This window comes from Crocuta crocuta, unplaced genomic scaffold (genome assembly GCF_008692635.1).
Source record: "Crocuta crocuta isolate KB4526 unplaced genomic scaffold, BGI_CrCroc_1.0 scaffold4, whole genome shotgun sequence".
NCBI lineage: Eukaryota > Metazoa > Chordata > Mammalia > Carnivora > Hyaenidae > Crocuta > Crocuta crocuta.
Window position 1 is genome coordinate 3,556,731 of NW_027529996.1, and position 25,398 is coordinate 3,582,128.

At 43.1% G+C, this 25,398-nt stretch overlaps 1 protein-coding gene across 3 annotated transcripts in view; it reads right to left on the bottom strand.

Moving 5' to 3' along the window:
* Positions 1-25,398, bottom strand: part of EGFLAM (EGF like, fibronectin type III and laminin G domains) — a 182,901-nt gene that overhangs the window by 39,515 nt on the left and 117,988 nt on the right. For all 3 annotated transcript variants that reach the window (XM_077763471.1, XM_077763472.1, XM_077763470.1), the window contains 6 exons: positions 15,039-15,154; positions 14,136-14,454; positions 13,388-13,488; positions 12,202-12,302; positions 10,105-10,249; positions 6,254-6,443 (listed from right to left, as the gene is read on the bottom strand). In XM_077763471.1, coding sequence (XP_077619597.1) covers positions 6,254-6,443; positions 10,105-10,249; positions 12,202-12,302; positions 13,388-13,488; positions 14,136-14,454; positions 15,039-15,154 — 972 coding nt within the window. The remainder of the gene's footprint in view (positions 1-6,253; positions 6,444-10,104; positions 10,250-12,201; positions 12,303-13,387; positions 13,489-14,135; positions 14,455-15,038; positions 15,155-25,398) is intronic.

Genomic DNA, 25,398 nt, shown 5'->3' on the forward strand with positions numbered 1-25,398 from the left:
CCCCCCCGCCCCAATTTTTTTCTCAACCATCCTCTGTGTTTGTAGAGCTGATCCAGTCTTTTCTTCCATGAAGCCTCTCTGGGAGTGTGACCAGGGCTGGGTATAGTCTGCAGCCAGCCGAAGAGGCTGACTTCAGGAGCTGAGGACAGATTTTAATTAAAGCCCTTCCAGATGGTTCATCGCTGCCGCCAGGGTGGGCTGGCCTCAGCGAATTCCAGCCAGGGCCCCTGGAAGTTCAGGCAGAAGTGGCCAGTGGTCTCTGCAGCCACCGCCTGAGAATGTGGCCAGCATCCAGCCTCTACGAGGAGATGGACATGGATCCGCGAGAATCAGACTCTCACAGCTCCTGCGGCCCACGGGTCTCGGCGGGCTTGGATTGCTTCCTCGAGAAGGGCTGCTCCCACCGGGAGAAACGAGGTTTTGGGATTATTTTAGATACACATGGAAAATATATTACTTTATACGTTTGCATTGTGACTATTCTTTCAGAGGTGGGAGTGGGGCAGGAGCGCTGATGGAAGCCGCACTGCGGCAGGATCCTGCCGGCGACGGGATGCAAGATGGCCTGGGGGCGGTGGCGTGGGAAGGAGGAACGGCATCCCACAGGGACGGAACATGGGGCTGGACAGGCTGGGAGCACAGGAAATGGACAGGGAGTGAAGGCATAGGGAAAGAAGAAACAGCCAGTTCCTTCCAGAGGTTGAAGGTGGAGGCCGACTCTGGCGAAGCCTCCGGGTTCCCAGCCTGCAGTCTGGGAGAACAGAGACAGTTGGACAATGGGGAGCATGGCTGTGAGCAGGAGCTGGTTTCCGAGGCCCAGAGGAGCTGGCGTGGCTCAGGGGACGTGGAAACATCCACTGCTGAGCTCCGTGGGCAGGAAGGGCCCCGCGCACAGGCGGGGCACACCGGAGGCGCAGTGGCAACACGGGGGTGACCCTGACACCGAGAGCAGAGGGGCTTCCTGAGAGAGGCCAGGCGAAACGCCCAGGGAACCGGAGACAGGAGAGGGGCCGGCGGAGAAGACAAAGGGAGAACAGGACAAAGGGCTCAGAGGACTCAGGGCAGTTCAGGGAGGCTCAGGGAGGAGCAGGAGCACAGAGAGGAGTCAGGGTTCATACTGCTGAGAAGTCTGGGAAGAAAAGCTGTGGGTTTTGCAAAGAGATGACTGTGCACAGCATTACGGGGGCAGTGCTGCTCTGCACTGGAAGGCAGCAGCCTCACTGCAGGGAGTCGTAGATATCTTGAAATATCATTTGTGCTAATTTCTATTCCCGAAATCATGGAAGCTATTGGACTCTCCATTAAATAATGCTGTTTGCTAATGCTTTATAAAGAAACACAGATACTACTACAATATCGAAACTTAAAAATATTGTATAGCTTGGTGCGCCTGGGTGGCTCAGTTGGTTAGGTGTCCAACTCTTGGTTTTGGCTCAGGTCATGATCTCATAGTTTGTGAGATCGGGCCCCGAGTCAGGCTCCAAGCTGATAGTGCAGAGTTTGCTGCGGATTCTCTCTCTCCCTCTTTCTCTGCCCCTCCCCCATTCGTGCTCACACTCTTTCTCACTCTCTCAAAATAAATAAACATTAAAAAAATACATCATGTAGCTTTGTTTCAATGTAATTGTTTCTTAACATGGGTATTATCCTCTATATTTTAAAGCATCATTTATTGAAAAACATATGGCTGGCTCAGTCAGTGGAACATGTGACTCTTGATCTCAGGGATTGTAAATTCGAGCCCCACATTGGATGGGGAAATTACTTAAAAATAAAATCTTTAAAAAAAAAATAAAAACATCATTTTACGAAGAGTCCACAGGCTTCACCAGACTGCCAGAGATGTTCACAGCACACAAAAGGTTAAGAACCTTTGGGTTACTACTGAAATGATGATCCTGGCAGCAAAGTCCAGGGATGTCGGGAAGGATGGGTGCAGAGTGGAGATAAATAGGTTAGTTTTAGAAAGGAGGAACACTTTCAACTCTGAGAGTGGGAGGAAGGAAGTTGGTTGCAAGGTCATGTGCACAGAGCACTGGCAGGACCTCATCACCAGTATATAAGATAACTTCTATTGACATTGAACCTACTGGGATGCCAGCTCTATACAAGACAATGAGGGGAGGGCAGGAGAGAAATTAGGGCTCCGAGGAGAGAAAAGAAAGCGGAACATCATGGGGTAGAATACATTAAGGACACAGGGACAGTGAGTAACCACCTGCCCCTTGTCTCCCAATCCGTAACTGAAGCCAGTCTATTTCCCCAACTGAAGATCTACCAACTCAGTCCACATCTCCACCACCACTACCAGCCTAGAGCAAACCTCAATTATCTCTGATCTGCATTGTTAGCATCACCTCCCAGCCAGTTTACATGTACCTCCTGAATACCACTTCCAATAAGCTTTCCATAGCCAGAAGGATCTTTTCAAAACACAGACTAGATCATGGTACCCACCTCCCCCTCATACTCCCACTGGGACAAGCCATTTCCTCTGCCTGGAATGTTCTTCCCTCTCTTATCTGCTTAAAAAAATGCTTCAGATATCAACTTTGTGTTATATCCTCAGAACAGTTTCCTGAACCTCCAGCCCATAAAATTCCCTTATTATACACTATTATTATACCATCACTTCTCCTTTGTGAACATGCTTTCTTTACAACGTGTAATTTTCCATTGACTTATGTGGTTGTTTGATTAGCTTGGTCTTTCCTGTGGCAGCTTCATGAGGTCTGAGGTAGGGTCCTGTCTTTCTTGTTCATTACTTTATCCCCAGGACCTGGCATCATGACTAGCATTAAGCAGATTCTTAACAAAGTATCTTGAGGGAAAGCATGAGTGAAGCAGTGAGAAGCCATGGTGAGACTCATGGCCACCTCATACCTCTTGAGTCTCAAATAACTTGGGAAGTTGGCTTCCCAACTTGTCACATTGACACAGCAGGGTGTGGAGATTCAAGACAGGATTGGAAAAAATGAGTTCTGGTGGTTTAGGTTTAAGAATCTGAGTGGAAATAATAAAAGAAAGTCTGGGCTAGGGAATGCAAAATTCTGCTGAGATGGCTGACTCTAGAATGTGGGTTTAGAGAGAGTCTGATCGCTGGGTTAAACTAAAGGAGATGAAGGGGGAAGGCTTGAGTAATGAAAGGCCCCTTTGAGGAGTGGAGGCAAGTTTAGTGGAGGTGGGGTGGGGGATAGAGAAAACACTGTGGTTGAAGATAGCCAAGTTAGAGATACCAGACGAAGGAACCATGACTCTGCTCCTGTCATTACCTTCTTCTGGAAGCCTGTATCTCCACCAGAAATTGACTGCTGTTTGTATGAGCCTAGTCTTCCCCATGGAGGCACTGCATTTAATTTGAAAGAATTTGAATTTCTGGAGGACTAAGTCAAAGTAATGCAAGTATGGAGGTTGAGGAAGAATAACCAGCTCTGTTCTAGCACCCCAGGGGGAAAATGGGGAAAAAATGAAAAAAGGCAATGTGATTGATACCTGCCACTAAAGTTCCTCATAAGGCTCAAAGACATCAAATAATCCAGTAGCAGCTTCTTAGGGGCCCAGAGCCAGCAAGGTGGGCCCACCTGGTACCATCGGCTCAGCAGAGAGGCTGGTTTTGCACAATGTGAGAATTTAAAACACTGACAAAAATCAGTCCTTGCTCAATTTTGCAAGTCTTAACTCCCTGTCAGGGGTTACCATGCAACCTCGAGACTGCAGATATGGACTTCAGGGCTGTTTCCCCATTCGTTCAAGGAAGAGAGGAAAAAAACCCCGATAGATACCCTGCTTATTGGGTGGAGCCAGAATATTAATAATAATATCAATAACAAATTTTTAAAACATGTTTGTTATATGCAAAGCAGTGACTCATCTAGACAAAGGAATCTTAGGAGGAAGTTACTAAAAAAATTCATAGGTTGAAGCCCTAATTCCCAATGTGACTGCATTTGGAAATAGGGCCTTTGAGAAGCTAATTAAGGTTAAGTGAAGTCTTAAAGGTGGGATCTGATCCAATCTGACCAGTGTCCTTGTAAGAAAAGCGAGAGAGACACCAGGAATATAGACACAGACACAGGCCCTCTGAGGACACAGTGAAAGAATGGCCATCTGCAAGCCAAGGAGAGAGACCTCAGGAGAAGCCAAACCTTCCAGTGCCTTCAGCTTGGATTTCCAACTGTGAGAAAATAATGTTACTAAAACCATCCATTCTGTGGTATTGTGTTATGGCAGCCCTACCAGGCTAAAAATGGTCACTGGATTAACCAACCTTAGAATTATGTATCTGCTTTCAGTGATGGAATAAACATCCTTATTGCTTTAAAGACAATCCTAGTCTTTTCAGAAAAGCGGTTCTAAAACAACTGGACAACCACAGGCAAAAAACTGAATCTAGACACAGACCTTACACCTTTCACAAAAATTGACTCAAGTTGATCACAGCCCTAAATGTAAAATGCAAAACTATGAAACTTCTACAAGATAATGTGGACAAAAATCTAGATGACCTTGGGTAAGGCAATGGTTTCTTAGAGACAATACCAAAGGCAAGACTCTTGAAAGAAATAACTAATAAGCTGGATTTCATTAAAGATAGAGAAGACATGCCACACCTAGGAGAAAATATTTGCAAGAGACACATCTGACAAAGGACTGTTGCCCAAAATATATAAAAAACTCTGAAAGCTCATCCACAAGAAAATAAACAACTTGATTAAGAGATGGGCCAAAGGCCTTAACAGACACCTCACCGAAGACAGCATACAGATGGCAGATAAGTATATGAAGAGAGGCTCCACGATATGTCATCAAGGAAATGCAACTTACAAGGAGATGTCACTACGTATCTATTCGCATCTGAACTCTGACAACACCAAACGCTAACAAAAATGTGAAGCACCAGGAACTCTCCCAACATTCCAGGTGGGAGTGCAAAATGGTATAGCTACTCTGGAAGACAGTTTGGCAGTTTCTCACAAAACAAAACTTTCTCTTACTGTCTGATCCAACGATCACACTCCTTATTGGTACCCAAAGAAGTTAAAAATTGATGTCCATCCAAAAAACCTGCACACTTTTCATAGCAGCTTTATTCACAACTGTCAAAAACTTGGAGGTAACCACGATGCCCTTCAGTAGGCATGATAAACGTGCCTGCAGTGCATACAGACAATGGAATATCATCTGGCATTAAAAAGAAATGAGCCACCAAGCTGTGAAAAGCCATGAATAAAACTTGAATGCATGTTACTAACTGAAAGAAGCCAATCTGAGAAAGCTACATACTATATGATTCCAACTATATGACACTCTGGAAAAAGAAAAATCATACAGAATATAAAAAGACCAGTGGTTGCCAGAGGTTGAGGGTGGGGAGAGAGGAGAGGAATAAAGAAGCAGAGTGCAGAGGATTTTTAGAACAGTGAAAATACTCTGTACGACACCATAATGATGGATATATGCTATACATTTGCCTTTGGGTGATACTGAAGTGGTGGTTCAAGTTCATCAGTTGTAACAAAGGTACCTCTTTGGTGGTGTGTTGGTAATAGAAGAGGCTACGCACGTGTGGGGGCAGGGGATATATGGGAAGTCTGTGCACCTTCCCTTCAACTTTTTTGTGAACCTTAAACTGCTGAAAAATAAAAATCAGTCCTGGCTCTGCCTGCTGCTATTTTGGGGAAGTGATTTGACTTTTACAAGCCCTAGTTTCTTCATGTATAAAATGGGTATAATAACAATTTCTAGTTCCTAGAGCTAGTGTGAGGAGTTAATGAAAGGGCATATGAGAAAGTTGGACACAGTGGTCAAAAATCAGAATTTGACCATTTCTCTTGGATGCAGAGAGAATATGAAACCTCTTCTTACATTATTGTGTTGGCTTTTCCACTGGATTGGGTGAATGAGGGAGGATGAAAGGGCTGAACTGCTTGTTGCTTTGTCAGATGAGATCCTGCCATGCTTCATGAACAGAGCCAAGGGCAACAGAACAGAACAGTTCATGCTTCATGAACAGAACCAAGGGTTTGGTGCACCATATTGTTTACCATATCTTGCTATTCAGACCCAGGTCATCATGTCTGTAAAGCACCAAGCTCGTCCCTTGGACCCACCTCCCTCCTAAAGTTCTACATTGGCCACTAGCCAACCCTAGCCAGCTGCCTAGGGTTGCAAACCATGAAGCTGCTCACCTCCCTGGCCCACATCAGAAAGGCAATCCCACAAGAGCACCCTGGGCCACTGGGCAACCACTTACCCACGTCAGCCCCGCTGAGTGCCTTCCCCAGTGGCCAGGGCCTCATGTCGATTCTCTTCCCATTAACAGTGAGCGATTGCACACAGCCTTGAAAGCCTCTGTTTGTTCCTGTTGCTCGGACCAACCAGTAAGCACTGGGAGCCCCACCCAGATAGAGGGGCGTCCGGAAGGTAATTTTACTGTACTGGCCCTGTAAGAAAGAAGAAAACCGTAACTCATTAAACAAAATCAAAAGCCAAAACACAACAGATTTTAATGAGGGACATGGTTAAGATGTAGTTTACAGCTCCACTGTTTTCTTCCATCTGTGTTTATGTTTATGACACTGTCTTACTGGAAAATTAAACCCCTGGTTACCGTAGGAAACTCAGTGAGCTACTCAGAGGGCTGTGTTTCGAGAAGAGATGATTTTGGAATGTCTAGAAGGGAAAGGAAGGTAGGTCAGAGCCAAGAGCAACCCAACAGGCAGGGTACCGGGCCGGGCATCCAACAAAAACTTTGTCTTTCCAGTCCTGACACCAACTTACTGTGTACCTTGGATGGATCACAGGGCTATTTTGCGTCTCAAAAGGTGATAATGCTAATTTTGTACATATGTGGGTTAACGCTGACCTTTCCCTCTCCCAGCCACCTTTATACTATATCCTGCAAGAAACATTGTGTGTCTGGGAGTGGGGGGAGGATTTCCACACAGATGAGGTTGCAAAATATTTTGAAATTTGCTCATGGATACAACTTTGTGTGTGTGTGTGTGTGTGTGTGTGTGTGTGTGTTACTACGGTGAGGCAGGGACATTTCTAATCTTAGAGAAAACCACAATCTGGATTGCAGGCCTTGAGGTTACAAAACAGACCTGAACATTTGGGGGGGAAAAATTAAGGCACCCTTGGTCTTTTTTTTTTTTTAATTACAGAAATATCTCATTCATTTGGATTAAAGGAGACTGGGAAAAAGCATGNGCAGGGACATTTCTAATCTTAGAGAAAACCACAATCTGGATTGCAGGCCTTGAGGTTACAAAACAGACCTGAACATTTGGGGGGGAAAAATTAAGGCACCCTTGGTCTTTTTTTTTTTTTTAATTACAGAAATATCTCATTCATTTGGATTAAAGGAGACTGGGAAAAAGCATGTTTCCAGAATTTATGAAGTCCAGAATGTAAGCCCCTGAAATGTGGCAAATGAAATGTTGTCAACAAATAAAACATCTAACCATTATCTTTTCTAAGGAATAGATAAGAATCATTTATAAAAAACGTATTGACCATGAGAGAACTCTTGAATGCCAAGAACAAACTGAGGGTAGATGGGGTGTGGGGAGGGGAAGGGAGGTGATGGGCATGGAGGAGGGCACTTGTGGGAATGAGCACTGGGTGTTATATGGAAACCAACTTGACAATAAACTATTTAAAAAAAAAAAAAGAAGGGACATACAAGTTGGAAAAAAATGTATTGAATATGAGCTAGGCAGCTTTAAAGCGTTTACAGTGAATTGTAAGGATTGTTAGCCAGCCTCTGGGCATACGGCTTTTGTGAGATGACTTGAATAAACCTGTTGGCTTATTTCAGCATTTACTCCTGAAACCCATCTTCATTCTGTTCCCTGATTCAGGACCGTAGCAGGAGCCTGACAACTCAGTCCTCTTTTCCTTTTCTGGAACATCAAGTGCAGGTGGTTCCTCTGAGCCTCCCTTACAATGTCCCAGGCAGTCATCTGCTAACGGCTGGCCTTTACCTTCTTATGATAAGAGCTGCTTTGGGTTTCTGGAGCCCGCTTTGCCTACTCCACAGAGAATTCGAAGTGCCCTGGAGTTTGCATTTCCCCCGACAAAGCACTTAGCAGTGTTTGATGGGTGCCAAAGCACAAAAGTCCAGTTGCCTAGTTTTGGGCTGGGATCACTTGAGGTATAACTTATACTACAGAGCTCCCCTAGGACCAGGCTGAAGCCAGACAGACCCTGAAGAGCTTTGGAAACCTTGATATAAGATAGAGTCACTATCTCTCAAGACAGGTTACTAAATATTCCACAGCTGCTGTCCTGCTTATATAGCTGGCTAGCAAGTCCCGGGGATAGAGAGGCAAACGTCACCCTGAGTAACCATAAAATTATATGTTTCTTGCAATTAATTCTTACATTCTTTAAGATTGGAAAAAATATGGAAACTCATAAAAGCCAAGCTCACCTTGACTTCTGAAACCCTTGTATTATCCCTACCATTGGTAACTTATTTTTTGAACACCCCCAAGGACAGGACAGGGAACCATCTCCTGAGATAGTCTGTTGCACTTCAGTATACTTTTGTATGAGTAAGTGTAGTTAAAATTACTCCCTTAGGCTCTCCCATTCAACAGCAGTCTTGGAGGGTCACAGAGTAAGTCCTCCTTTCCCCAAACTCCCTCTCTGATTCTGTGATGAAAAGGCACCAGGCACACCTTCATCTTCTTTTCTCCAAACTAAATAATGCTCCTTCAATAAATTGTTTTAGGGATTTCAGGTCAGTTTCCTGTTTCAATAACTGCCATTTCAACATGTTCCAATATGTCTGTGGACCTCTCTAACAGACCTCTTAGAGTATGATCTTAGAGGATCAGAGTTACCATTAGAGCATTGCAAACTCTATACAGAGCTACTAGAATATAATATGATGATCACCTCCCTTTTTCTAGATGCTAAGCCTCTATTAATACAACTTATAATTTCTTTAGCTTCTTGTTACCACATGGCTCTATTTATTAACTTTTATTGAACTTCCTTGCTTCAAAACATAAGACATTTTTACATGTGTTGCTTTTATTACAGCTTCTCCACCTTATATCCAGTATTACTAGTTTGGATCCAACTTCAAAGCTTCTTTATTCCAATCAAACTTAATTTTAATCATATTAAGGCTATTGTTCTGGGATTTATGTGATTCTGTAGTTCATTTATTCTGTCTTTTTTCCTTAGAAGTACATGCAATATGCATAAGTGATCTCACTGGATTCATATTCTCTATATTTGGATTATTGTTCCCTTGGAACCATTGGGGTTCAAATTAATGGGAATCAGCAAAGCATGGCCCTTTATATGATATATCTTGCCAGTAAAAATTAGTGAGAAGTCCAGGCAGGGAGGAAGCTATACACATACACACCAAGGTTTTCTTGCCACATTTTTCCTGAGAAAACACAGACACCTGCCTGATTATAATTACAGGCTCAGTTCCTTGGCAGGTTGCTAATCCAAACTGTTTATTCTAAACATGGTTCTGAAATTGCCCAGGGCATGACAAATATGTGACTACATAGGTGATTTACTGAGTAGCCCAAGAGTTAAATTGTTTTACCACTTACTATAACCATGGCCCCCCATCCAAAATGAAAGGATCATTCCTGCATATTGAACCAAGCAAAACTTTCAGAACTATTTGCTAAAGCCATAGAATTGCAACACTCTTGCCGTAAGCAAGCTTTGCGTTGGGCACTAATAATGGCTTCTATTCTTCTAATACAGGCCATCTCCTTTCCATTCTTCTAATACAGGCTTTGATGTCCTTGTGGAAGAAGAACATGACCCTGGGCACAAAGCCAACAGCATGTGTCTGTGCCCCCACAGTAATGGTGCTTGTAAATTCAATTCTTCTCCTACGTAGACGTGGGATGGATGTGTACCCCGGAAGCCCACCTTGAGTGGTAGGACACAGGAAAATCCCCGAGCTCAGGGGCATGGGTTTGCCACGAAAACCAGCTCACCTGGAACTTGCATCCTGCTAAGTTGGCCTGAGCTTGGCAGGGGGGGCCCTCTTGGGATGCTCATGGCTCATGGTGGGTGCTAGGTGTGTGGGTGAGTGGGCGGGAGGCTCACACTCACCTGGGACTGGCCAGTCACGGGGGTGCCATTGTTCAGCTGCAGCAGCCCATTGAGCCCATCTCTGTAGAGTGTAACCGTGTGCCAGCCCCCCAGTTTGATTTTGGTTTCACTTACAATGATGGCAACCCCAGTTCCACAATTAAACCTGTGGGAGGGGGAAAAAAAAGGCTCTTTGATCAACCAGCTCATTATGCTTTCGGACCCCTTGGATACCACTTCCAGGACTTCTCTGAGAGTCAGCCTGTTCAGTCACATTTATGAGTATCAAGAACTGTTCAAATCTCTACAGGAAAGAGCGAGACACCTGCTTTCTGGGCCGGGTCAATCTGTTTACCTTTAATCTGCCCACAGACCTTTCAGATGTGGGGCCTTCTTTAACCTGATTTTCTCTGCAGCTTCGAAGGTGATGGGCGACTAAGATCCGCCCCCTCCTTTTCAGTGACTGCCAGATGCTTCAAGTGGATCCAAAGTGCAGAGAATTAAAACTTGAGTCATTTTGCTTCCAGGTATTTCTCTGGGGACTTCCCCCAACTCCCAAATGATAGGCTCAGTGATATTATTAAAATGTCAAAAAACAAGTCTTCACACTCATTTTGGCAAGCCGGCCAGTACCACCATCTGTGTTCAGCCGTGCCCAAACGCAGGTGCAGCTTCCATAGGAGGCCCCAGCTCTGGGGGGAGGCGTGGGCAGAGGGGGAACATTCTCAGACAATTGCTTTATTCTTGTTTTTGTTTTCCTCTTTACTTCCCTATGGCCCAGAGTACCTACTAGTCACTATGCCTTACATCTGTGATTTTGACCCTTTCCAGTCAACTTCCAGGCAGCCACCATGCCACATCCCCATGGGTCCTGAGATGGCCTGTGGGGAAGGACACATGACCAGCATTGTCCTTTCAGGACATGCAGTAATTGCAGTCACTTCTCATGGCTTCCCTTTGTCTCGAAGATGCTCAGTGGAGTGGACTGGGGTTGAGAGGCATTGTGGAGTAGGCTTATCTGGGGGAGGGGGGGTAATCAGACTCACTCCACGGCAGCTGCCCAGTTGGAGAGCAGCCACAAACAAACCACGGCCAGTGCCACCGGAAGTCTATCGGATTCTCCAAGAGTGAGAACCACTGCCCCACGTCCTCGTCATAACATCAAACTCCCATGAATCAAAGCATTTAGCAAAGGATAAGGGACCACTGTCTACCCCAAGTGGGATGTGTCAGTCTTCTTCAGCTTACCCAAAGTAATTTTTGTACTGAAATACTCAAAAGACAATAACGGTTAAGCTTACTGAGTGCTTGCTACAGGCCAGGCACCGCTCTAAGTACTTGTATGTATTAATTCCCTTAACCCTCACAAGAGCCCTGGGAAGAAATGCAGGCTCAGAGAGGTTCAGTCACTTGCTGAGGGTCAGGGAGCAGAGGAACGGTGCCTCAGCATTTTAACCAGTGCACTATGGAGAAGGACTAGGCTGATCCTCATTGGTCATTCTCAAATAGGTGCCTGTGTACCCATGAGGGTGGTTAAAATACACTTTAACAAAACACCACCCCCAGAAAACCACACACAAACCAAAGATGGCTTCCAAAATATATTGGGAGAGAAATGACCAGGGAAGAGGAGGAACCCCAGACAGTCTGCCACAGCCCGGGGAGAAGACAGGGATGGGCTCTGAGCCTCTGGGAGCCCTCGGGACGTTGTAGGCATCTCTCTGCTCTCCATGGATGTCAGTCCGACTTACCACAGGGGACAGGGAGATCTCAGCCTCCTTCCTATCACATCCCCTAGAGCTCTAGGAGCAAAGAGACTAGATCACATTAGGCTTACTGCTGCACTCACAGGATCTACAACGGTGCCTGGTATACCGTAGATGCTCAAGAAATATTTCCTGTTGAATGAACGGATGGTTACAGGGTTCCGAAACTCAAGTTCCAGCGTGACTCTGCAATCCTGATAAGCCATATTTAGTAACTTGGCCCATGCTCATCTTATATATACCATTCCTTTATCTGCAGGAATCCATTCCATAGATTTTTTACTCTATAAAAATGGAAAACCATAATGTAGGATGGTACTTAAAAAATCTGTGGGCTTTTGGTAAGAGTTACCTGAATTGGAGTGAGCGTCGGATGATGGCCAGAGACATGAAGTCACCCCTCCCATGCTCATTCTCTCCACAGTAGAGCAGTAAGCCATCTTCTGCCTCCGCCTATTGTACAAACAGAAGCCACATAAACAATGAGCACCATCTGGAAACACTCATGAATATGAAACCTGAGCATTTTCTCTGTGGTCCTATTTACAAAGGGGCAAGCACATGGACTCCAATTAACCCCCAGGTACCAATTCTCAGTTCCTTTCCAGTGGAAAAAAAAAAAAGGCAATGATCTTGACCTACTCTTCACTTGACTTTGTGGGTCCACCAGCAGCAGAGCCTCAGGACAACCATGTGTGCAGAGACCACAGTCACAGAGAGGCTGTTTGCTTGTCCATCAAATTCTATTTTCATTCTATTCTATTTGTTTTTGCTTTTGTTTTCACTCTTTTTACTTCCCTCCCTCTGGAGAGGCAAGCAAATTTGCTGCTTTCCTTCTGTCAGGAGAACAGGACAATAAAATCAGCCCCACTGATAGACTAGTTTGGTTTTCACCCGTGTTGGCTGCCCTATCCTGAGACAGATCACCTTTGGATGATCTCAATGCTCAACACATTCAACACTTGTGATCATGACTTCAAAGAAGGCTTGTTTCCAGAGCTCCAAACCTTGTTGTGCTGAGATGCCTAACAGAATGACTTAAAGCTGAAGTCACTGATTGAATTCTGATTTGCAGAGAGAGCATCCACTGGGCCTTCACTATGTGTGAGGGTTTTGTATAGCAGCTCTCCTCTTTGTTCAGCTACAGCCATAGCACTGAGGGCAGACATTTGGGCTCCCTCTAAGAGGGATTTGGGAACGGGGAACGCAATATACCTCTGAAATCCTGGCCTGTGGGGAGTCATAATTATGAGCAACAAGGCTGGGGCCTACACATGCTCACTGGCTGGCCAGTCATTTCCATAGTCTAGTAGTGTGCAGGACCCACCCTCCACTCACTGGCAGCCTTGAACATGTGAACGTGCCCATTGTTCTCACTATCCTGTGAACAGGTTTAAGGACAGGCCCTGTATTATATTTACCTTTGCTATTTGCCTCTCTGCTTCCTGCACACCCCCCCCCCACCCCGTTTGATGTGGTACAATGCTGTGTTAAGCTGTCCACTGATAGACATTCATCAAACAACTAATCCTTCTCACCCTGAATTCAAGAGTAATTTGAAATGCCTGATGGGAGTTCTTCAGAGGTTCAAAGGTTACATAGGAGTGGCCAAAGAACTGAGGATACTGTATAACAATATCTAAAAAAGAGAAAAAAGACAACATGAAAGAATGTTATTTCCTCACTTCTTCAAATGCAAAAATCAATATATGCCATGGCCTGGATGTCATTAAGTCAAAACCCCTAATAATCTGTTAAACCTAGCTTATTATTATCTCTACTTTTTACACTTATGATTCTCATTCCTGGGAACTTAGAGCTTCTGAAATTCTTAGGGAGAAACTGGAGACTGTTAACTTGCTACCCTAAAAAGAAATCAATGGTTTTAAGATCACTGACACCTGTTTTCCACCTGTACATTTGTGTAAATGTCAGTTGGCTCAATTATTACCTTTCTTAACCTTCACTCAACATGTTTCAGCTGCACGTTTTCAGTAGAGATGTGATCAAATAAAGTCCACCTCTCCAAGGTGCCATTAGGATGATTAATTGCTTCAAAAGTACTATGTGTGTGGCACACATAGATATAGGGCTGCTATTCAACTAGAAGCAACAGAAGTTGCCTTACCTTTTTCCTGTGCAGCTAATTTAATCACTAGTGCATGGAAAAATGGGCTTCTGTTAGAAGAGGGGCTAGAAGAAACCATGTGCGGACCACAAAACTGCCCTCTGGCTCCCAATGGGGCCAACCTCCCCACCACGTTATTCTCCCCACCAAGGACCTACCTTCTGAGCAGCTCTCACCGCCCCTGCCCAGGCTGCAGTGGCACCGTGAGCCCCCCCAGGTGTAGTCATTGACACAAAAGCTGTCAGCTGAGCAGAGTGTTTCATCACAAGACATGTCAAAGAACCTCGGCATGATAGCCACGCCATTCTTCCCTTTCCTCTCCAATGGGGTGGGCTGGGGGGCCATTGTAGTTGGTGGGAGAGACGGTAGGGTAGGGGGGACAAGCCTAGAAGCGGTCTTTGAGTTTGACCTGGGTGCCATCTTGGATTCCCCCCAAAATTTCTTATTTCCTCCTTTGATAGCAGGCAGTGGTTTAACCTAAAGCCAGAGAAGAGAAAGGATTCAGGATTAACACAGAGCACAGTGTTTACACAGCCTTATTTATAGTGGTTCTAATACTTGAAAATGTGGTCAATTCTGTTATTTCTCAAAACTCTAGAGTGTAGATGGGACAAATAGTACTGACCCCAGTTTATGAATAAGAACTTTAGGCTCAAGGATTTTAAGTACCTTGCTCTGTACTATACAGAAAATCAGTTGTAAAGCTGATATTACATGATTTTTATTATTATAATATCACAAGGATGCCTCACTTTGTCAAAAAATTTTTCATGTCCTTCGAATATCTGACTTTATACATTTTCACATGGTGGGAAATCTAAATATGTTTTTGCCAGTGGGCAGGCAGGGGCTGGCTACAGAACATTAGCATGCTTGGTACCTAGTTCTACTAACTTATGAGCACCTGGAGCCTAAGAATCAGGGAAAATAAATACACATTAAGAGAAAATGGGCCCACTTAAATAAGTTTTAAGTAAAATGTTCATGGTCCAACAGCTAAATTGCCTTGTGCCGCAGGAAAACCAAAACACACAGGTTTTAAGAGCAGAGATTCTCATTACCTCCTCAAAGGAAATGTCCAAATCTAAGTCGTCTTCAAACCCATCATCATCCTCACTGACTCCCATGTCAGTTGTATAGCGGGGTCCATAGCGGCCACTTCCTGCTTCCTCGGGGCCTACATAGAGAAAGGAGCACACCGCTGTCAACATATGCCTTCCCTCCCCTTTCTGTCCTAATTCAGCCACGGACAGTGCTCTACCAAATGCATCAGGATGTACTGGAAACAAAGAATTCAACATGGAAAAGGAACCATCAATGACTAAAAAATAGAAAGTGTTTCATCTCATAAGTGTTAAGGAAATGCTAATTAATACCAGAGAGAGCTACCATTTTATACTGACAAAATTTGCAAAAATGTAAAAGCTGGACAATAAAAAAACATTACCAAGGATGAGATCAATGGGGACTCTTATACACTGATGTTAGATGTGTGTAACCACTTTGCAAAAATACTTGGAAATAAGTGGAAAATGTTCTACCTTTTGACCCAGCAATCTCACCCCAACTTACAAAATCCATAGAAACTCTCCCACATGTGTACCAGAATGTGTGCAAAACACATTCATTGCATCAGAACTTATAATAGTAAAAAGCATTTCAAATTTGCTATTTATAACAGCAAGTACCATCCTACATATCTGTCAGTAGAGAATGGATAAGTGAATTACAGTATATCTATGGAATAGAATACTACCTGCCAGGAGAAATGAATGGGCATTTGCTATATCGACATGGCTTAATCTCACATTATTCATGCAAAATTTGCAAGTTGCAAAAGAACATATTCAGTTTGATGCCCTTTATATAAAATTCAACAGGTAAGATTTAATATATTATTTAGGGATAAATAAATATATATAGTTCTCTCTCTGCATAGAACTAAATATATATTTAAATATATATGTATATATATATGGTTTAGACTCCCAAGAAAAGTAAGACAATGACAAAAATACCTGGGGGAAGGTGGAAAGGGACGTGGAAATAAGGTGTAAGACACAGAAATCTTTGAGTGCTCTGTAATAGTCTATTTCCTTAAGACAGATGCTGGGTACCTGTGAAGGTTCATATTATTTTTGTATGAACTCGCTGTATGAAATATTTCATTACAAGTTCTTTAAAACAAGAAAGAGATATCGCACTAGAGCAAACAGTGCTACACCCAGGAAAAAGGGCCCTACGTGGTTATCTTGAGTGCCACCATTTCCGTCCATCGCAGCAGGGCAATGGGGTCTTTCAGACCTGGAAGGTGGGCTGAGAAATGCTCTTAGGAGACAATACAGGACATTGTCCTTTGGGGGATGGTCACAAATCTACTGATGTACAGCGCTCCTGACTTAGGCTCACACAGGTGGCACTCCCCCAGGAGATGAGAGTCTATCACAGCGCTGCTCCATAGCACTGGTTGGAAAGGGAAGGGAATGGAAAAGAAGAGAAGGGGAAGGGAGGAGAGGGCCAGGGGGGGAAGACGACAGGTCAAACATAAACTGAACTTAAAGCCATTCTGCTTTCAGAATAAGCTGAGCCAAAAGCAAACTCGTCCTCCTTTAGGCAAAAAATAGCAAGCGGATTGAAAACAGAAGGACATGACAGAAAGGACAGAGAGAGGCGGTGGGAAGCCTCTGGTCAGTCCCGCTGCTGACCAGAAATCTCCTTTGGACCAGGAAGAGAGAAAGCGTGGTGGGCAGGTGATCAGGAGACAGCAGGAAAGGAGCTGTTCTCAGGTGTTTGGGCACATTGTGGTGGAGGAGGGTTAACACGGGGGGGAGGTGGTGTTCTCACTACCCTCACATCAATTCTCCACAGCTTTATTTAAAATAGCCCACATGTCAGCAGAAAATTCAAGCCTGTTGATTCCAGATGTATACCTGGATGCCAGCTCCTTTAAGCCACCCGCATCCAGCCAGCACAGCTGTGTGCCAGATGTCTTCACGCAAAAAGCCAGGAAGCTTGAACACACTTTCCTCTCTCTTCTCTCTCTGTATCTGTGTATCTTTCTACCTCTCTTCTTGACCCTGTCTCTTTTTCTGGGTCCCTTTCTTACTCTCCATTTCTACGTGTATCTCTCTCATATATTCAAAATTGTCAGATTAAAGAGGAAATATTCCATTTGACAAGAAAAGTACTATGGAGCACATACGGGAAGAGAGCTGGGTATTATCTCCAGGAAGCTGGCTTTTCTACCTCGAAGGTGTTCTCTCTGCCCTGTGCACATTCTTGCCATTCTTGTACTATGCTTGTCAAAGTCAAGATATTCTTCATTTAATCTTGTGATACTCTGTCTGAAAAATTAAAACTTTCAAGGACTACCACCACCTATAAGATAATTCCTAGGCGCTTGGTTGAGAATTCAAGGATCTCAATGGTAATTCCTTGTTTTCCTTCCTTCTTTTCCCCATCGCCATGATTTACTGAAACCTAAGGTCTCCCCCCAGTTAACAGGAATGGTTGTGTGCATAACATAATACGTTTCTAAACTTTACAATAATCTCACAAAGTAATTATGGTTCATTTCACTTTGTAGATAAGTAAGTTGAAGCTCAAAAAGGTTAAATGATTTGACTAAGATCAAAGACCTTGTAACTAACTGACTGAGTCTGACTCAAAGCCAGATCTATCTGGTCGCTGTTTTTCCAGTTGCCTATGAGAGAAGAAGACACTGTGGAGGTGGAAAGAACCTGGGAATTAGAAAATCAACATTTATTGACCATTTTTACTGTGCCAGGAACTTTTCATGCATTGTTTCTATTAATCCTCAAAAAGTAGTATTACCCCCATTTTGCCATGTGGAGATATAAACTCAGAAAGATTAAATGACTTGCTCAAAGGCATGCAGATGATAAATAGCAGAGCTAGCATTTGTTTTTGGTCTCTTTTTGACTACATCATACTATTTATAATTTGACTCCAAATTGTGTTTTCAGCCTTTCTTCCCCTCTTCAAAAGGCCAAACTGGTTTACCAGTTGTCTCCTTAATATTTCTTGTGTTTTCTTACCCCAAGACTGGTCATTATTTTTTTTTCCACATTGCCATCTTTTCTTCCTCTCCTTTTTCCTACACATAGCTTACCTATCCTTCCAACTGCACTCAATCTGTGGAACTAGAGCGGAATTTACATCATCAAAATGCTAAAATCAAGTGATATTTTAAAAAGAGAACACCAGACTCTTCTGGAGAAAAAATGGTTGTTGCACAAAAGATGGAACTGCCAAGACCTCTAGAATGTTCCTCCATCTCCTCCTGGTTGGGGCTACACGCCCATGGCCGTGTGCTCCTAAATATGAGCTTGGAATAAACTTCCATAGCTTGATAAAATCAGCATGTATTTGAGATGGTATTTCCACCATCTGGACTCCTGGCTCCAGAATGCTGCCCTTGTGTTTCCCAACTCAGCTGTGAACCTTTAAAGCCAGGAACCATAATTTTAGACTTCTTGCTATCCCTTTTCTTTATTCATTTAAGTAACAGTTCACATACTCAGCAAAGCTCCCTCCAGGTATAGAAGACACTCCCAAAATGCTCTATACGCTGTGTCTGTCCTGGCCTGGCCTGGCTGACCATGCCTATTTAAATGACAGACTATCTGGAGAAGAATCTTTCCATGGTGAGACTCTGCCCCTCATCCAAACATATTCCCCTTAAACTATGACCATCCTTGTCCCTTTTCCCAACTCAGACTAAAAGTTTCAAGTTGAAAGATACCATCCAGTCCAAGCTTCCCATTTCATAAATATATAAACTGAGGCCTGACAGACAAGTGACTTGGGATCAAGGTCATGCATCTCATTAGAAGATCTGGGGCCAGACGTGGATCATACAACCCCTAGTTTAATATCCATAACACCCTCTCATACAGACCTTTTTATACTAAGTATCTAATATACTTCAGCTGAGAGAACATGGAGAAACTGAGGATGGGTGTGGTAGCTGAGGTCTCCCCTTGCCCCTTAGCCCACCTAGGAAGCCTGTCGTGAAGGTAATTCCTTAGAGAAAAGGACCACAGATGTGTTGCAGCAGCTATGAAATGGTAGCATGATGAGAATGGAAATCATTCCAGATTCTCTGTTCTTTGTAATGAGTAAAATAAGGCATATATTATTCATTGGATAAAATCCTTTGGTATTTATAAAAAATATTCTGTTTTGACATGATATTACATATCTTTTTGAAGTCAGAGGCTACTTCTTAGTTTGGGGAAACAAAGGGTGTGAGATAAACAAAGGGAAAGGAATATGGAATTACAAGGACAAGTCCCTTTTACAGAAGAGTAATCTGAGGTTCATAGAGTTTATGTGACTTGCCCAGAGAGACAGCACATTGGTGGCAGAGCTGGTCTAGAATTCTGGGCTCCTGATGCTGCTTTCTACTATCCTTTACAACCTGTCAAATTCCCTATCCCTCATAATAACCCAGGCTAAGAGTTATTTCCCATTTTTTAATAGGAAGGAAAAGAGTACAGTATGGCTGGAAGAAAGCTGGAATAAAGCTCTCCGCTCTTGTTCATGAATGGCCTCACCACTTCAGAGTTCAAATCCACAGTTTACATGAAGTTTTTATCAGTGCCATTTCTTTTTTTTATTTTTTTTATTTTTATTTATTTCTAGGAGAGAGAGAGAGACAGCACGAGCAGGGGAGGGTCAGAGAGAGAGGGAGTCACAGACTCTGAAACAGGCTCCAGGCTCTGAGCTGGCCGTCAGCACAGAGCCCGACGCGGGGCTCGAACCCACGAACCGCGAGATCATGACCCAAGCGAAAGTCGGACGCTTAACCGACTAAGCCACCCAGGCGCCCCCTATCAGTGCCATTTCTAAGTGAACACAGAATGCACATTCCAAGACAGTGATAAGAATTCTCTCAGTAGCCTGGGGTTATTGTAATTAAAGTGCATAACTTATCTCTTTCTACTTGGCACATTGTTAATTAGGAAAAGGGAACATTAAAAAGGAAGCATTTATTTAGAACCAGAATAGTCAAACCACTCACTGAATGCAAAACAAGTTCAAGGGTTATTCGACTAGAATGAAAACTAATACACAAAATACAAAATACTGTTAATAAGTTAAGGGATGACTTATTTTACAAAAACCAGTATGTTTATTTTTATAAAAGCATCACAAGTGTTCTATAGACAGTGAGTTTCTCTGATGGTGTAGTTGGAAGTAACCTTGGTCACAGAATCCACATAATTAGGAGAGGGACACAGATGACTATGTGACCTTGGACAAGACACTTAATCTCTATGGGTCTCGTGTCCTCTAATAAAGCAAGGAATGGGATTCCATTTGATGACTTACAGGATCCTTTCTAGCACGAACATTCTGTGACCCTTAAGTTTACACTTTTGATTTAGACATATTGCTGGCATCTGTTACTCTAAGCAAGGTTTGAAAAAGAAACAACTGGGGAATTTAATTTATGTGGATGAAAAAGGAAAAAAAGTTCAGTGAAGAAGTTACATGCTTTGGGGATTGTGACTTTCTGTTCAATATTATAAGCCTCCTAGAAGACAGGATATCATTTATCAGAATTCATCTTCATTCATAAGAACCACGTTATTGTAGTCCCTTCTCTTAGCAGCCCTTGGCAACAGATGAGAGAGGAACACTTATTTCCCCACTCCTGAAACTGTAATCATGCGAAGAGAGTTTCTCAAAATACTATTAGATTCTTGTCCAACCCCTTTCCTTGCTACAGAATTAGAGACAGTAGCCTGGTCTCCGGATGGAAGCATGTGGTACACATTTCTGAACTGAGTGAAGCTAATCCACCAACGACCTGGGGTAGAGGAGGAGGAGCTGGGGGCAAATTTGGTCCCTCCCACCTTCTTTCTCAACTTAGGAAAGCAGACAGCAGTGACCCGGGCAGGTGTGACTTCCCTGCAAATGCAAGCTTTCCTTCAAGTGGGCTCTTCTCTAGTCAAAGGGGAGTCCACAAACCCACTTCGTACCTTAGAGTAAGCTATGTTCTCTGCCCGGCCTTTATCACAAATAAGGATGGAAATATGATTCTTTATCTGCTGACTCTGCTGTCTTATTTCTCAGTTGGTTCAGAAAATGGACAAAGGGGAAAAGTGTTGTTAACTGGGCAACCTCAAAACCCTAACACTCACCCAAACATGAATGATTGGAGGTAAAGGGTCCCTATGACGCAATGTGTCATGTATATAAACCAGCTCATTGCCTCCAGTACAAATATTTAAGATTCGGCTGGTTGGACGGAAAAATGACAGGTCAGACCTGTGGCCTTTGTGGCTTCAGAGACTCTTTTGCTACTCTAGTTCAAGCCCCATCCCACACCAATTTATTCCTTCTCATCCTGCTCCATCCAGAAAGAATATTGGTTCTTCTTTCATTTCAGAGGCACATCATGCTTTCTCCTGCCTCGGGGTTTTTGGACATGCTATTCCCTATGCTTGGAAATCTTACCCTCACTGCCCATCTTTAGCCTTTTTAATTCTTATATCTGCTCAAAATCACTTTCTTAGAGATGTTTTCTCCATACCCTAGATAAGGTCAGTTTCCCTTCCTATATACTGTCATGGTTCTGCCCTTTTTTATAGCATTATTTACTTCTGATTACATATTTATTTGTAGAATGATTTCATAAATGTGACTCTTCCAATAGATTGAAAGTGCCTTGAAGGAGGCAATACTGTCCATATTGTTTTCTACTTTAACACCAAAACCTCACTCACTCTCTGGCACATTGTAGACACTTATAAAATGTGTAAGAAATAAAAAGAGTGAACTTCTGAAATAATTTAGGCAGAATAAAAATATATGACAGTGGCATTCATCTGGATTCTTAAAGGGCAAAAGTCTAGGGATAAGAGGACCCCACATAAAGAGTTTAAAAGCTGTCAATAATTCTGAGATCTTAAAGAAATCATTCTACAGAATTTCCTGGAAAATAATCCATGTCCTGAACCCCTTCCGGGGTTGGTCTTTAAAGTGGCTCTTCTGCATTAAGTGACTTTGGCTTGGGCTATAGGAAGTTAGTCCTGCCACTTCTGCTGAAAATGATAGAACTGGGACCTATGCCTGAGCCTAAGACCACCATATCCAGACCGGCCATCTCTGAGGGCCTCATGTGAAAATCTACCAAAAGGAAGCTTCATATCAGAGGGCAGGGCAGGTATTTCATCCTTAATCCTTCCTCTTCCCTGCAGGTACTATAGGAGCTAAACATTGTATTTCTGAGCCTCCTTTGCATCTAGGTTGTTTGGGAGTTTGGGTCTGTAAGGTGCAAATGGAAGTCTATTGGAACTTTCCTTTCTACTATATTGCCTTTGGCAGTGAAGGTGGCTGTGATGGCTGGAGTTTCAGTGCATTCCTAACTGAAATGGATGGGGATCCAATGACACGATTACACGCTCTCCTTGGGAAATGTACCCACTGACCATGCGCATGCTGGGGGGTTGGGGTGGGGGACACAAGCACTCTCCTGTGATCCTGAAGGTGACTGGGAGAGACTTCTGGTTCTGCATAAAATCAGCCTGTTCAACATCAGCCTCAGCAGCACAGGGATTCAGAGGGACTGCAAGGACACTGAATGGTTTTCCTTGCTCCTTCCTTTTCCCCAAAATTCTGCCTGAATGTTTTCCTCCAATTTGAATGGATCTAACTAATCCAGGGTATGTTTCTACAGTGGTAGGAGTGGGGTTTTGGGAGAGAGCTGCTCTAAGTGCCAGCCATAGGCAGACGTGTTCATGCTTTTCTGCTCATGCTTCATGACTCTCTCATCTGACTGTAGCTCAGGACGATACGCCCGGCACGAAGTGACCACTAGAGCCCTCATCTCAAAGCTTCTCTGACTCCTTTATCTTTATGTGCACACACACAGAGGATGCACCAACTGTGCATACTCCCTGTGGGCATCGCCTTTTGAAGAACATAAACCAGTCAACCGAGAACAAGCCACTGTATCTTTCTCCCTTGGAGCCTCCCTTTCTACAAATAATGGGGCTGTGGAAAGTTAAATAAATAGCCCGAAACCAAGATGTTAGGCACCAACTTCTCTGCTACCCACTGATGGAGGAGATACACAGGCAAAGCATAACGCAAGAGGTGGCTGGGAACACAGCAGGGAAACCCAAGGCCATATTTCCATCATGCTGAGCTACAAATTTCAGACTTGGAATCTTTGTGCCTTCAAAGAATCATGAATAATAATTCACTGACCACATTCTATGGTGATACCTCGGGACTCAGGGAGGAAAGGGGAGTGTACTGTTCAGACAGGCAATGAGAACATTTCTAAACAGCTAAAATGGTGGCTGGCATTAAGAATTCAGTGTTATATATACAGCAGGCACTCAATATGGATTTGTTAGATAAGAGAACGAGTGAATGAGTGAATGTTCTCTGCAAGAACCAAATCTTGCAGTGTGCTCTGCACACAGTAAATGCAAAATAAATGTGTTTTTTGAAAGACTGCAATTTTAATCTGGTCAATGCCAATGCTCTAAGTGTCTAGTCTGTCATTTTTACTGGGACTTTAGTAGCAATTGTCAGTTATTGATGGCAAACTACTGTCCACAGCGTCAGGAGGATATGGCTTACAAAGTGAGATCTTTCTCTTCTTCTCCCTCTCTCTCCTTTTCTCTCTTTCTGTGGGATATTGTGGCAGTATATATCAAGCATTTGAGTTATCCAATTTTGTAATTCTATTAGAAATTTATCCTCAGAAAGTAGTCAGATGTATTACAAATGTTCATTATTTTTTAAAATTCTTTTCAACTTAATGGTGTGTGCTATGTTCATGGGATGACATTATGTTTGGAAGAATGGAGGTCATTGGCTCTCTTCACATGAGCATGGGGATAAAGGCAGGTTGGAGTTGGCTGAACAGTGAATAGAGGTAAAAAAAAAAAAAAGTGGGGGAGGAATGTTCATAGCAGCACTCTCCACAATAGCTAAAACATGGAAAGAGCCTAAGTGTCCATCAACGGACGAATGGATCAAGAAGATGTGGTTTATCTATACCATGGAATACTGCATGGCAATGAGAAACAATGAAATCTGGCCATGTGTAGCAACATGGATGGACCTTGAGGGTGTTATGCTGAGCGAAATAAGTCAGGCAGAGAAGGACAAATATCATATGTTTGCACGTATAGGAGGATTAGGAGGAACTTAACGGAGGACCATGGGGGAGAAGAAGGGGGGAAATGGTGGGGGAAAGGGAGAGAGGAAAAACATGAGAGACTCTTGAATGCTGAGAACAAGCTGAGGACTGATGGGTGTGGGGGGAGGGGGGAGACGGGCATGGAGGGGGGCACTTGTGCGGATGAGCACTGGGTGTTATATGGAAACCAACCTGACAATAAACTATTTGTAAAAAAAACAAAAACAAAAAACAAAAAAAGTGGGGAAGGTAACTGTGAATATGGACAACACAGTAACTCTGGCTTGAAGGAAAGCAGAGAAATGCAATGGTAGGGGCAGAGTTGTGGGGTCAAGGGAGTCTTTTTTCTGTGCGTATGGCATACGTGTGTTGATGAAAATGATGTAGAGAAGTTGAGAGTGAGAGAGAATTTTATATGGAATTAAATGGTTTCTCAACAATGAAACAGAGATTCAATCACAAAGTTAGAGAGAGTTTATCACTAACATACCCTCAAGGATTTATGGAACAGTATACTTTAGGAAGAAGAAGTAAAGAATAAGATGCAAAGAGTAGTGGGCAGAGAAACTGGTAAGCATTTGGATAAATCTAAAGAAGTGTTACTTTAAAAAAAAGCCTAACCTGTGGCTATTGGATAGAACAAAAATACTGAAAGAGAACATGCAAGACAAGATCGAATTCACTTAGATTGAGGATGCTAAGGTCCTTTTATTGTTTATGAGGATAAAAGATGCTCATTAACTTGAGACTATAAAAGTTTGAAAGTTAACAATTTATGGATGGTAAATAAAAGAATGCATAATTCATCCCAATTGAGGGGAAAGGTGGGGAGCTTAGAAAAAATAGTCAATCCTACGGAAAACAGGAAGGAAGCAAAGACAAAGTTTCTCCCCTATCACCAAAAGAGGAAAAAAACAGAGTAAAGAACACAAAATAAAATGGTAGAAATAAACAAAACATGTTAACACTTACAATAACTGTAAAAATAAATAAATAAAATCCTTGTCATTTGAAGGACAGAGCTTGTCAGATTGGATTTTTTAAAAGTTAATCTGTATATTGTTTCCAGAAAGTACCTACAACATAAGACACAGAGAGATCAAAAGTAAAAAAAGATGTAATAGATGTTTCAAGCAATAGCTAAAAGGAAGCTAGTGTTCTATATTATTACTATATTATTATTAGGCAACATAAAGTTTCAGGGAAAAAGAAGCAACGTCATTAATGCTAAA